At 38.6% G+C, this 15,350-nt stretch overlaps 1 protein-coding gene across 7 annotated transcripts in view; it reads left to right on the top strand.

Annotated features, from left to right (window-relative positions):
* The window catches only part of LOC128618711 (4-galactosyl-N-acetylglucosaminide 3-alpha-L-fucosyltransferase 9-like), a 32,162-nt gene extending 19,102 nt beyond the window's left edge, over positions 1-13,060 (top strand). For 6 of the 7 annotated variants that reach the window (XM_053642506.1, XM_053642500.1, XM_053642504.1 and 3 more), the window contains 3 exons: positions 4,263-4,329; positions 4,592-4,678; positions 7,457-13,060. In XM_053642506.1, coding sequence (XP_053498481.1) covers positions 7,464-8,642 — 1,179 coding nt within the window. In that variant the 5' untranslated portion in view covers positions 4,263-4,329; positions 4,592-4,678; positions 7,457-7,463 and the 3' untranslated portion in view covers positions 8,643-13,060. The remainder of the gene's footprint in view (positions 1-4,262; positions 4,330-4,591; positions 4,679-7,456) is intronic. The other variant, XM_053642505.1, reaches the window with a different exon arrangement.
* Positions 13,061-15,350: the final 2,290 nt, after the last annotated feature.

The raw sequence follows: 15,350 nt of genomic DNA, 5'->3' as shown, positions 1-15,350 counted from the left end.
AATAATAAAACAACAGCACCGTTGTTTTGGTGAGCACAGTCAAGTCAACTTTTAAATTTAAATTTACCTACATGCACTACAGTCTTTCTCTTATGCAACTTCAGGCTAGAACTGTGACCCGAACAAGTAAAGCTTTATTTATATAGCACCTTTCAAAACAATGCTTACAAAGTGCTTTACAGAAGACATACACAATAGATACAAGAAAATAAAATCAGTAGTAAGAATAAATAAAAAATAAGCAATAAAAGACAATAAGCAAAAATAAATAAAAAACTAAGGAAATAAAATAGAATAAGTAAAAGAATACAAATAAAGTCAAGTATGGAAAATTAACTGGCTTGAGGAAAAGCTCCAGAGAATAAATGCGCTTTGAGAGACTTTGTAAAGTGGTAATTGAATGAACTGCATGTAAGTGGCCAGGGAGAGAGGTCCACAGTTTAGACCCGACTCCCAAAGACCGACTCCCCGAGTTTCAGCTGCATTCTGGGTAAAACCTGTTGCAGTGCAGGTTGGTGCAGGTTGCAGTTAGATGACCTAAGTGATCTAGCAGGAGTATTTTTAGTGATCATATTACAAAGGTATGTAGGAGCACTACAATGAAGACATTTAAAAATCATTAACGGCATTTTAAAATCACAAGTAGTCAGTGAAATCATGTAAGTGCCGGAGTGAGCTCATTCTTCGGTCTAGTTCGTATCTGCATCCGTGCAGCTGCATCCTGAATTCTTTGTAAGTGTGTAATGGAGATCTTTGGTAATGCACTAAAACACTGTAGCAGTAATCGGGTCTGTGGGGGAGACAACATCACCTACTTAGAGATGTTACGAAGGTGATAATAAGCTGTTTTACAAACATTGCTAATATGTTGTTGTTGTTTTTTTTAAACCGAGATCACTGTCAAACACGATCCCTAAATTCTTAACACAGTCATTAGTCATTAGTCAATTATGGCATAATTAACGTTCTCTGTGCATCATTTCCGATAATAAGTGGCCTCCCAGCCAGCTCCATCAAACCCCTTGAGATGATTCAGAATGCTGCAGCGCGCCTCATCTTCAACCAGTCCAAGAGAACCCATGTCACACCCCTCCTCATCTCCCTCCACTGGCTTCCTGTAGCTGCCCGCATCAAGTTCAAGGCCTTGATGCTCACCTACAAGACCTTGTCAGGAACAGCACCCTCCTACCTCAACTCTCTCCTGAAGGCCTATGTTCCCTTTCGCAATCTGCGATCGATTAGCGACCGACGTTTAGCAGTTCCAACTCAGCGTGGCGCAAGGTCCCTTTCCAGAACCTTCACACTAACTGTTCCTCAGTGGTGGAATGAACTTCCAATCTCAATCCGGACCGCAGAATCTCTCACCATCTTCAAAAAAACAGCTAAAGACCCACCTCTTCCGTCAACACCTAACCAACTCATAATAAAAAATAAATAAATAAATAAATAAATAAATAAATAAATAAATGCACTTACACCTCTACTCTGCACTTTGCTTCTTCTGGAATTCAATTAATGGATCTCGTATGGTAGCACTTCTTGTATTGTTCTCTGCTTGATATCGCTTTGCTTGTATCTTTCTCATTTGTAAGTCGCTTTGGATAAAAGCGTCCGTTAAGTGAATAAATGTAAATGTGAATGTAATAAGTACCTCTGTCTTTATTTAGCTGCAGAAAGTTCTGTAACATCCACAAGTTTATGCAGTTTACAGGGGCGCTAGTCGACTTGTAGTCATGTTGTTATATTGATTAATGTTATATCGATCAATTACACCAGCTAATGGCAGCATATATAAGTTAAATAACAAAGGACCCAAAATTGAGCCTTGGGGAACACCACAAGATATCGAATGACATCTGGAGGTGTGTGTACACAGTCCAACTTAATATTCCCTGACACTTAAGTAGGATCTAAACCAATCTAGGACTAGTCCTGATGAGCCAACCCAGTTTTGCAGTCGGTCTAAAAGGATTTCATGGTTGACTGTGTCAAAGGCGGAGATCTAAAAAAAAACCTAGAATTGACAGATTACATGAGTCCTTATTTTGTTGCAGATCATTTAAAACTTTAAGAAGATCAGTTTCTGTGCTACAGTTGGACCAAAGGCCAGACTGAAATATCTCATTAAGATTATTGATGTTGAGATAGATATTGAGCTGTATGGACACAACTTTTTCAATTATTTTGCCAAGAAATGGAAGATTATAGATAGGTCTGTAGTTACAGAGCACGGAAGAATCAAGATTGTTTCTCTTCAGCAGAGACCTAACAATAGCTGTTTAAAGGTGTGTGGAAAAATTCCATCCACCCATCCATGGATTGGCACCCTGTCCAGGGTGTACCCCGCCTTGTGCCCGATGCTTCCTGGGATAGGCTCCAAGTTCCCCGTGACCCTGAAGAAGGATAAGCGGTATAGAAGATGGATGGATGGAAAAATTCCTGTCAAAATTATTTCCTGTCAAAAATGATTATTATTTGCGTAGTTTTGTATATTACTTGACAGCGGTTATAAAAATATAAACTTAATTAAGACCACATTCTTGCCTTGATAGCTTCATCTTCATCTTGAATCAGGAGTACACTTTGTTATTATACATTTTAAATTATTGTATTTTATAATGTTGAATGTTTTAATAAACAAAATAAAACATCCTCAAACTGTTTTTTTTTCCTACAGTGCCAAGAAATCAGAAACTAAAACCTTGAGTATGTGGATAAAAAGAACAAACTCTGCATCACATACAGGGTCACTGCAACCTCAAAAATATAATAGAGACTAAATCCTGAGCTAAATAAGTGTGCAGATGATCAACAAGTGCAAACTGAAGTCAAAACAAAAATCTAATGTAAAAACAATAAAGCTGCAAACAGCGATGAACGGGCCCTCACACCCGGGTGCACGTTGGGGCTGCTCTGCCAGGGGAATGACATTCCATTTTTTAAAACACTTTTTAGCACTTGTATGTTGTTAGGAGTGTAGGACGATGTAAAACATGTAATTTCCTGTTGGCATGTAGATGTATTTAGGCCAGGACTCTTATCAAACGTGAACTTTTGAGAAGATTAGGCATTGTACGCTTGAGTTATAACAACTTCCTGTTTCGTGGCCTTAATAGCATGCTTTAGCACTTAGCTAAGTGTTGCTAGTATGGTATAACATGTTTCTAGCATGTTGCTAACATATTTACCACTTGCTGGAATATTTTAATATATTGTAAGGAGTGCATCACAGTGTAAAACATGTCACTTCCTCTTGTCAGTTGGTGGCGCTATGACTATAACTGAATCTTGGCATGTAGATGTCTTCAGGCCGGGACTTTTAACAAACTTGTGAAGTTTGGAGCAGATTGGACATTGTATGTATGAGTTATAACAACTTCCTGTTTCATGGTGAAACATCAAAATCTGTGAGACTTCCACGCACATGCCGTGCAGCAAAAACTCCAAAGCTTTGCAATTTAGCATTGCCAATGTCTTTAGATGAGACTGACCGAATATGATGTCGATCTGATGAAATCTCTAAGAGGAGTTCGTTACAGTACAAGGTCTGGAAATGGCAAAAAACGGAGCAAAAATTTAAGAGAAAAAAAAAAATGGCTGACTTCCTGTTGAGTTTAGTGCATTGGTTCAAGAGACGTTTTAGTACGCATTGTTACATGTGTACTGAGTTTTGTACATGTAGGTGAAACGTAGCGCGGGGCGCTCATTGTTGAAATTTTGTAGGTGGTGCTATCGAGCCATTTTGCCGCACTCAATTCTGGAACCCCTATCAGATGTAAATTTTCACCGGTTCTGACGCGCCTGCAAAGTTTCGTGAGTTTTCGAGTATGTTTAAGCCCACTAAAACGCGATTCATTTTAGAAAAGAAGACGATGAAACGGAGCAGATCCAAAAGGGCCCTAATAATGCAGATACAGAATAGTTGTTTTAAAAGAGAGAATAAACTGTAAGTAAAATTTCAGAGTCACCAGTAAACATCCTGGTACAACTTGTACATTTTACTGATGCATCTTTAAACATTAACTTATTTTGTATTGCCCAAACACTGCACACAAACGTAAATGTCAGCATCTTTGGCTTTTGAAAAAACTATTTGCATGTAGTTTTAATTGCAAATTGAACCCAAACCATGTAAATAATATTCAGTGGCCACTGGTTGCTGAACTACAGCTCAAGGAAGTGATTTACTCATTACTACCATACACAAACCTTAAAACGGAGGTTTCCTAAGAAATGATTAACACTATTTGTGAAAATTGCAGCTCAGGAATTGCAGAAGAATGTGTGTTCATTCTGTCAGTGAGTCAGTGGAGAATCTAAAACATTAAGGTACGTTTTTCAGTTCTGTTTTAGTCACTTTCAATTCTGGTTCAAAAGTGTAGGTTATAGTATAAACGTATAGGTTATATCTTCATTACATTTAACAGCAGAAACCAAAGTATTTCATAACTTACACTTATGAATGTAAAAATAGATAGGACTGTATGATTAGACCAGACGCAAACTTTAAAGGATATTATACAAATATTTTGTTTTCTTCCAAAGCTTGCTAACATGCAGAGTAATTGTACGTTATCCCTATCTACACTAGGAGAATCCAGAGCGAGATCAAGACCGCAGTTCATGAACTGATAAGGTTCTGACATCAAGTTCCAGCTAGGAAAAAAAAGGTACTCAGGTACTGTAATTTTATATACAGCTCAGCAATGTCTCCGTTAGATTATCGAAATACTGACACATTTAGAAAGTGGATTTTTTTTAACTTTATTATTCTGTAAACTCAGATGGCCTTATCTAGCGGGATTTACAGAAATGCTTTGAAGTCCCCATCAATAAATGACTTCTTAATAAAGCCAGAGGTGACTGGTAATTATAGTAAGCAAGTAATTAACGTGTGCAATAAATCCAAACCCTTTTTGTTCTTGTACATTTTCTTTCTTTCTTTTATCCAAAATGAGTTAAAATATATAGTCCATCATGAACATGTTTACAGCAATGTCCACAACAAGGTCAAAAAACTGTGCGTCTCTCCCATTCCCAATCACCTGACTTACTACGCACAGGTGATTAATTTATCTCCTTGAGTCTGCTGCCACTCAGTGGCCAATGATAATTTTGCCACAGGAATGGCTCCAACATACATCCTCATACTGGTTCATTAGAGTACTATCAGTCTAAAATACCTGTTGGCAGACACTCCATGAGGAGGAAGGTTAGAGGAAGATCATTCCACTACCTAGGTGCCAGTACAGAGAAGAGTCTTGATGCAGGACTTCCTTGTATCCTGAGAGATGGTGGAACCAGTTGAGCGGTGCTAGAGGATTGGAGGGAACATGGGGCAGATGCTTGTAGGCAGGCATCAGTGACAGCTACAGGAAGCCAGTGGAGGGAATGTAGCAATGGGGTGGTGTGGGAGAATTTATCCATCCATTCTACCGCTTACTCCTTCTTCACCGTCGCGGGGGAACCTGGAGTCTATCCCAGGGAGCATCGGGCACAAGGCGACAATCCATCGCAGGGCACAATCACATACACACTCACACACCCGTTAATACACTACAGACACTTTGGACATGCCAATCAGCCTACCATGCATTTGGACTGGGGGAGGAAACCGGAGCACCCAGAGGAAACCCCCGCAGCACGGGGAGAACATGCAAACTCCACACACACAGGGCCCCGGCGGGAACCGAACCCCGGACCCTGGGGGTGTGAGGAGAACGTGCTAACCACTAAGCCACCGTGCGCTGGGAGAACTTGGGAAGGTCAAAAACAAGTCACAAAGCTGCATTTTGGATCAGTTGCAGAGTTCGAATGATGCTCAGAAGCAGACCTGCCAGGAGAGAGGTGCAGTAGTCCAGTCTCTAAATGACAAGAGACTGAACCAGCACCTGAGTGGCCTGTGTGGATAGAAATGGACAAATCTTTTTAATGTTGTAAAGGTCTAACCAGCATGAGCGTGTCAGTTTAGCAGTGTGAGAGGAAAAGGACAGTTGATTCTCCAAGGGCATGCAAGTGACCGAATACGAGATATGAAAGTTGTCCAGGGAGATCACAAGATCCTGATATGGGGATGCATTGGAAAGTTTGATTGGAGAGGTAACTGTAACTACATGGAATTTGAATGCTGAGACAGGGAAAGAGGTGTAAAGCACCTCAAAAACAAACCTGCAAACTTGTACCACCACCCCTGCCAGTTTCACATGGAGTGGGAGAGAAAGCACAGGCAGATGACAGAGCAGCCTGTGCAGCGAAGTTCTATGGAGTGGAAAGTGGGGGGAGTTTTGGCTAAAGCTGAGATGATGTCAGCTTTATGTACGGCAGACTGGCAGTTCCAGAGCCCACCTACCACCACTGTTTGCCACTAAGACAACAGTGAAGGGTAGATGAGGTTACTGGTATTTGGGGCTCTGGTTTGTGGGTCTGTGAGAGGGAGGATAGGTTTGAGACACATGACAGCAGGAGTGAGGTCAGTGAGTTTACGTACGGCTGAGAGGGAACAGGTTACAAATACTATCTAACTAAACTTTACACTTCTAAAGAAATTTGCTTCGAACAGCCTTCCATATATCTTCGTAAGCCCTGCCCACAATTCACACCTTAAGGGAGACTGAAACTGCCCTTGATCAGACACCTGAGAGAACTAATTAGCATCGACCAACAGACACTTCGAAATCACAACAATACTAAAGGCATAAGACTAGATCCAGTGGCAAGTAGATAGTACACACAGCTCAGAAGCCTTCCTTACCAGTAAAAAATAAATAAATAGAATATATAACAACTGTTAAACAATTTACTGTTAATCAATCTCAGGAAGTGAACAATAAAGGAGATGTGTGATAAAAACCCCAGTAATAAAAAATTGCGACCAGATATCGTACGCTTTTCTGAATGTTTTATTTTTCTACATATCCTTTATTTTGGAAGATGTAAAATACAAGATATTTGAGGTCTAGCTTAAACCTTCATTTTAAAACAAATAATAATATTGTTGTTAATATGCATAGAATATAATGGAATGTTGAATGTATTAAGTGCACTACATGTAGCTAGTTAATGTCTGTATTATTTAACATCAATCTTATCCAACACTGGCCACAATATTAAACTTTTCTCTGTGCCAAAGACTTTCGAATGTAATGTTTAAATGTCACAACACAAGCGAGTACAGTTGACCAAGACCGTCCTGTTTTATTTAATTGCTTTTTATTACTCTCACTGATCATATGCAAAATATCTACAAAGAGAAGTTTATTTTTCCTTTGGCCACAGTACTGATGCTTTAGATCTGCTCTCTACAATGTGTAAATATAGACAGAAGACAAATTAATAACTATAATAACTATAATACTGAGGCCATGAGTTAATAAAAAAAAAATCATTAATGTGTTTCTTTTCAGGTAACTTGGCATTAACTGAAGTTCATGAATTTTATTTCTCTCTTCTCCAAAAGGTAAAAGATGGAAACTAAACCTTTATCAGGACGTTCTCAGCATCTCCTGCTGATTCTCTTTCTGCTTTTTTGTTTCGGAGGAGTATTCTATACCTACTACAAGCCAACGAAAAACTTTTTCTCCTGCCCTAATGTTCCAGTCTCCAAACATGAAGTCTGCACAGATCAATGCCTCATTGCATTTATAGAAAACTTTACCCAGAGTACAAACACCACCGGCAATCTTAACTACACTTTGCTAAAGCAAAATCAAATTCTCATGGAAAACAATGAGGAAAATCAGAACCTTGACACCATCATGTTAATCTGGTCATGGCCTTTTGGTTTTAAATTTGATGTAAAAGGCTGTAGTCCACAGTTTGGTATTAAAGGTTGTCAAATTACAGATGACAGAAGCCAATATCACAAAGCCCATGGTGTTATGTTTCATCACAGAGACATTGGTGATGATTTACCAAACCTGCAGAAAATGCCACGACCTCCACACCAGAAGTGGGTGTGGATGAACTGGGAGTCTCCTGATAATTCAGCTAGACATAATGAGGCAGATCATTTATTTAATCTTACAGCAAATTATCAGAAAGATTCAGACGTCTGGGTGCCTTATGGGAGAATTTTAGAGGCATCTGAGAAGGACAAACCCTTTGAAATACCACCAAAGGATAAAATTGTCTGCTGGATTGTCAGTAACTGGAACCCCAACTTTAGGAGAGTTAAATATTTTAATGAACTGAACAAACACATCAAAGTAGAAGCTTACGGTAGACACTTCAACAGGTATGTTCGTGATGAAGATTATAATAAGATTTTATCAAGCTGTAAATTCTACTTATCATTCGAGAACTCCATCCACAAAGACTACTTCACCGAAAAACTGTTTAAACCTCTGAAATTCGGCACGGTTCCTGTGGTTCTCGGTCCACCCAGGGAGAACTATGAGGAATTCATTCCAGCAGAGTCATTCATTCACGTGGACGATTTCAAATCCCCTCAAGAACTGGCAGAACATCTCACACTTCTGGACAAAGACCAGAAGATGTATGAACAGTACTTCACCTGGAGACAATATTTTACTGCTGTAGTTGGAATTTTTGGTCTAGAACATGCTTGCCTAAGTTGTGATTATATAAGAAACTATAAGGGCTACAGAGTATTTAAAAATCTCAATAAATGGTATTGGGATTAGCTAGCATGACACCAGATTGAACTTTTGATTGGGGACTCTGTAAATCCCACCATTCTTCCAAATATTTGAGTTTTTCAATTCAATTCAATTCAATTCAATTCAATTCAATTCAATTTTATTTGTATAGCGCTTTTTACAATAGACATTGTCTCAAAGCAGCTTTACAGAAATATCAACACGGTATACAGATATTAAAGGTGTGAATTTATCCCAACTGAGCAAGACACTTTGTGGCGAGGGTGGCAAGGAAAAACTCCCTAAGATGTTTTAAGAGGAAGAAACCTTGAGAGGAACCCGACTCAGAAGGGAACCCATCCTCATCTGGGTAACAACAGATAGTGTGAAAAAGTTCATTATGGATTTATATGAAGTCTGTATGGCCTTAGGAGCAGCCGTAGTCCCAGCAGTCTGGAATTAGAGAAGATTTGAGCTCCATCCAGAGGCAGAAAGGATCTGGATCTCTAGTATCTCCATAAATTCATGTGGGGCTCGGCGTTTTTCCAGATCAAGACACTTGATCTCATTTTCTCTGCAGTCAGTGTAGCACAAATTACGTTCATTATGATTTTCATCTATTCTTTTGATTGTACATAATATTGATCCTGCAATTTTATGCCCAGGAAAGCATCACTGATGATAATGAATGTTAACCAATAGCGAAACATTCACATTCTATACTCTTCTATTCTATTTTTCCCCCTTTGCTTTAATGTTGCTTTATTTCTATTTTGATCTGCAATACAACCTACAAAACAACTATTTTATTTCCGGATTTGTGCCCAGTGACAAACTTTGTATGCACTGCAAACACGACATTGTTTACTGAAGATTAATGAATAGCTAATAACTCTCATTTCATAGCGAATCCAGACACCCTTAGATTCAGTTGAGAAAGTTTACCTATAAAGATCTAAAGATAAAGACATTTTGTTATATATTTATTTATTCAGTTCTTGCATACAATTTACAATGTGTTCATTAAAGTGAGCAGAGCCACTGTACAAGCCATAAAACTGAATTTTGGACTGCTTTGTTTTATCTTCAGCTCTATGTTCCATTGCACCTACCTCCATTCAGATATTGGAGCACACACTAGTTAAAATTAACGTTATTCTCATTATTCACTTAATCCATGAACAGAAAATGTTGAGCTCATATAATGTTTTATAAGCTTCTAACTGGGTTAAGAAAGGAATTTTAAGCTTATTAGTCTTAACTGTCACAGTGCTATAATGTAAAATTTACACCCATCCTCAGCTACAGGTGTATGCAAAAGTTTGACCATCCCTCGCCAAATGACATTTTGCTGATTTTTGAAGTGGGGAAAAAAAACACACCTGTGTACATGACAATTCATTTTATTTCCTATTTTTAAGCTAATCAAATATACTGGGAGTACTTATGTACGTGCTTTTTTTTGTTTTTTATTTTTAATAAATTTGCAAAGATTTCAAACAAACTTCTTTCACGTTGTCATTATGGGGTATTGTTTGTAGAATTTTGAGGAAAATAATGAATTTAATCCATTTTGGAATAAGGCTGTAACATAACAAAATGTGGGAAAAGTGAAGCGCTGTGAATACTTTCCGGATGCGCTGTATAGTAACTGTGCATTACTTGCAGATTTTTTTTTTTTTTAATTCAGAGGTTGCACAGCTTGTGCTTGTTTCCCCTAAAAAACAAGCATGCATGTAATTTAGCTGGGGTGCCCAAACTTATGCATTCAACTCTACAAAGCTAAAAAGAAAGGCTTAACTTGAACCGTGAAATACAAGGAGGACATGCATCAAGACTCTTCCTGTCCTACACACAGGTGGTGAAAACTTTGACTACTCCTGCTGTTAATGTACTAGTTTGGATTAACTCTTCTTATGCATGATTTAAGACCCTGGCCTATTTGTACTGACATGAAGATATACTTTTTAAGGAGACAACAAAGCACTTCTGAGAGCCACTCAAATGTAAATATAAATTAAGCAAATACCATCACGATCCATGATTTCATTACCTCAAGTCTAGAACAGCAACTGATAAATGGCCTCCTAAATGTCTTTAACATGTTTAATATTAAAGGCCACTCTGCCTTCTTGTGGTTCAATCTAGTATTACATTTAGTAATCTCTTTATTTGCTATATAAATGAACATGTATTAGGATTAACATACATACAGTAGATAGAATATGTCTTCATAGAAGTACTACTACTACTAATACTACTAATAAAAATTATAATACGTATCCTCACTATCAACATACAACATGCAGGTGTTTATCATAGAAAAATGTTGATGTAACATCATTTTTACTGATGTTTATCAGTGCAGTGGGTGGGTAAGAAATGTTCGTCCGTATTGAGCTGGTAGTGGGCTTTACCACCACAGACTGCTGCAGTGATTCACTTGAAATCTGGGAATTCCCAAAGAAGCAATATGGAGTCAGCAGGAGGTGATCTCTTGACGAGAGCAAAATTGTAGTTATTGGCTGTTATACTACACACGCTTGTGTTACTCGACCTTAGTGCAGCTTTTGATACTATAGATCATACTATTCTCCTTGATAGACCAGAAAATGTTGTTGGCATTAAGGGAACAGTCCTCTCCTGGCTCAGGTCTTATTAAACTGATCGTTATCAGTTCGTAGATGTAAATGGAGACTTCTCTATGCATACCGAGGTTAAATTTGGTGTTCCACAGGGTTCTGTTTTAGGGCCACTGCTCTTTACTTTATATATGCTCCCTCTAGGCCAAATTATTCGTAAACATGGAATTATCTTCCACTGTTATGCTGATGATACACAGCTGTATGTTTCAGTGAAGCCAGAGGACAGACAGCAGCTCAGTAAAGTTGAGGAATGTGTAAAGGACATTAGACGTTGGATGTTAACTAACTTCCTTTTACTTAATTCTGATCAGACAGAAGAACTTGTGTTAGGACCACGTGTAGCTAGAAGTAATCTTTCTGATCTCACAGTAACTCTGGATGGTCTTTCTGTTTCATCATGTACAGCAGTAAAAGACCTTGGAGTGATTATTGACTCCAGTCTATCATCTGATGCTCATGTAGATAATATTACTAGGATAGTCTTCTTTCATCTCAGAAATATTTCTAAGATAAGAAATATATTGTCACTACATGATGCAGAAATATTAGTTCATGCTTTCGTCAGCACTAGACTAGATTACTGTAATGCCTTACTGTCTGGATGTTCCAGTAGGAGCATAAACAAACTCCAGTTAGTCCAGAATGCAGCTGCTAGAGTCCTAACTAGAACCAGAAGATACGACCACATCACCCCGATCTTATCCACACTGCACTGGCTCCCAGTGAAATTTCACATTGATTATAAAATATTATTATTGGGGCGGCTGTGGCTCATGTGGTAGAGCGGGTTGTCCACTAATCGTAGGGTTGGCGGTTTGATTCCCGGCCCACATGACTCCACATGCTGAAGTGTTCTTGGGAAAAACACTGAACCCCAAGTTGCTCCCGATGGCAAGTTAGTGCCTTGCATGGCAGCTCTGCTACAATTGGTGTGTGAGTGTGAGTGTGTGTGTGTGTGTGTGTGTGTGTGTGAATGGGTGAATGAGACGCAGTGTAAAGCGCTTTGGATAAAAGCGCTATATAAGTGCGCCATTTACCGTTTACGATTATTAACCTATAAAGCACTAAACGGTCTCGCGCCACAGTATCTAAGCAACCTTTTGGTTTTCTATGATCCGCCACGCCTACTTCAATCAAAAGATGCAGGCTATTTGACGGTACCTGGAATAGCGAAGGCTACAGCAGAGGGAAGAGCTTTCTCTTATAGAGCCCCACAGTTATGGAACAGACTTCCAATTAGTGTTCGGCACTCAGACACAGTCTCAGTGTTTAAGTCTAGGCTTAAAACGTATTTGTTTACTCAAGCCTACCCTGACTAGACTTTCTGTTACACTAAGCACAGTCCTAATAATCTTTTCTCTAATAATCCCTAATAATCCCTCTCTCCTTCTGTTGAGCCACACACGATTTTATGGAGATACTAGAGATCCTGATCCTTTCTGCTCTCCGGACCTGCCTGATCTGTTTCGGATGCCCTACCTCTGGATGGAGCTCTCAAGATGGACACACTCACTGTGGTTGCTGGGACTACGGTTGCTTCTAAGGCCTGGAATTACAACATACAGTTTTGCACTCGGGTCTCCTCTGAACAGTGGACTAGTTCAACAGACTTCATATTAAACTGTAATGAACTTTCCTTTACTTTCACGCTATCCGTTGTTACCCAGATGAGGACGGGTTTCCTTCGGAGTCTGGTTCCTCTCAAGGTTTCTTCCTCTTAACATCTTAGGGAGTTTTTCCTCACCACCGTCGCCACCGGCTCGCTCAATAGGGATAAAATCACACATTTAAAATCTGTATCCCGTGTTTATATATTTCTGTAAAGCTGCTTTGAGACAATGTCTATTGTAAAAAGTGCTATACAAATAAAATTGAATTGAAAAATTTAATTGAACACCATGTTTGGAGAAGTAATGTCACTGCACATCACCCTAAAAACACTACACCAACAGTGAAGTTTGGAGGTGAAGCGTCATGGTGTGGGGCTGTTTTTCATCACATGCTACTGGAAGACTTCATATAACTGAAGGAACGATGAATGGAGCCCTTTACCGAGAGATTCTTGAGAAGAATCTGCTGCCATCTACCAGGATGGCGAAGATGAGACGTTCAATACTTTTTTCACCCGTGTCATTCCTCTTTATTACACATAACTTAATGTATAGACTTATATTGCCGATTTCTTGAGTTAATACCAAAGTCTGGTGAAAATTTCATGTGAATAGTTTCATTGGAAATATATTTACTGCCCATTTTTTGACATGTTCAATACTTATTTCCCCCACTGTACCTGCAACTGTCTGGTATCACACCTGAACCCCAGCTTTCATCTTGCTGCTAGTGAGCCAACAAGATGACTTGACATTGGCATTTTGAGCTGAACCCAACTGGGTTTAAAGACACAACCACCAGGCCTGACTCCAGAGGTGGGTTCTGGTAATCCTAACATGGGCTGGATACACTTAAGTCTCTTTTTAGTAGTGTTCATGGAGGATCTTTAGGATCATTCTTTGTCTGACTACCACTCCGTTACATCTGTTTACAAAGGCTGGTCTTACTGAGAACAACTGGGACCCAGTGACAATGCCCTGAGGTTCGCTAAAGTACACAGTACAAATGCCTTCACCAAGACATGATCTCAATCAACAAAGGGTCTCTTTTATATATAATTTTCTATACAACATTCATGTAATTATTTTAAAATCACCAGAAACATGGCTGCATTCAAACTGATCTTTATTATTTGTCATCAGGTGATTCATCCTTCCTGTTCATGCTACGCGATCTCCACAAGGCTGTCATACTTCACCAAACTCTCACTATTAAGTGATGGAATGTGAGGGAGTAGTGTTTGTGGGCTGTACAGAGAAAAAACAAGGTACCGTGGACAAGCACCAGAAAAGGAGATTACAATAATAAGGGATCCCTTTACTTTCCTGTTTACGGCCAAAGAGAGACTAATGAACACACATTAGGCTAACCAACAGATGTCACTATAACATAAAAGAACAGATTCCATTATTCCACACTCCATCAGGCTAATATTTTGTAACATTTGTAATTTTGTAGCTAGTATATATTCATTTTCGTTATCTTAGTATTTTCTCATGAAATTATTTTATATTTAATGTATATTTTATAGGTTTTTACTATTCTAATAGCAGCTTAGAATGTTTATGAATAAATTCAAACTACAAACTCGTCTACTGAACATTACATCACGTTTAGGACCTACTGTATGTATGCATGTGAAGGGCTAAGACTGTTTCAATCTGATCAATCACCAAGCATCCCAGATGAATTAGTAGATCAAAAATTAATTATGAATGAATTACTAAAACAAAATTTAAAAAGGTCTACAGTCCAGATCAGTCCTTGCCTTAAATTACCAGTGGTTCTATGTTCCTTGGTATACACATCCCTCACCACAGGAGAAGATCAAAAACATTCATTCAAACAGTTTATGGTGTCAGTCAGCGTGTAAATTTTCCTGAGTATTTAGGAACACTTAAGTGATTATCCATGACTTCTTGTTTTACCTCAACATACCAACATGTTTGAAAGGGATCAAATGCAGTTTTAGCAGCTCATTGCTTGCAAACTTGTTTTTTCATTATGGTGTGAAACACTGGATATAAACCCATTTTCATTCACCACGTTCAAAGCTTTGGCGGTTTTGGAGAGTTGGGAGTGTCTCTTTCTAGTTCAAATTTCATATTAAAATTTTATTGGTTGCATACACAACCATGCAGTGAAATTCTTTTTTTTAATAGTAAAATAAAAGTAAAATAAAATAAAGCAAAATAAATGGACAAAAATCTACATTTTTTCGATGTAGGTAGAAAAGGAAAACGATTTTTTAATGATGCAAGGGATACACAGATGGATGGAAGAAACAGTACGACTGTATTTTTAATATGGTGCACAAATTTGCAGTCGTTGGTGCAATATATGCGATGCAACATCAGGCTGAGTTAGTGGGTGCTGTGCAAAAGTCTAAACCAGGGGTCTCCAACCTTTTTTCATTTAAGAGCTATTTAAAAAAAAAAAAATGAAAGTGTCTGAGAGCTACTCAGGTCATACAATACTTACAATCTTTCACATAATG

This window comes from Ictalurus furcatus, chromosome 14, assembly GCF_023375685.1.
Source record: "Ictalurus furcatus strain D&B chromosome 14, Billie_1.0, whole genome shotgun sequence".
NCBI lineage: Eukaryota > Metazoa > Chordata > Actinopteri > Siluriformes > Ictaluridae > Ictalurus > Ictalurus furcatus.
The sequence above is the reverse complement of the archived record's forward strand: the minus strand, read 5'-3'. Positions and strand labels throughout refer to the sequence as shown.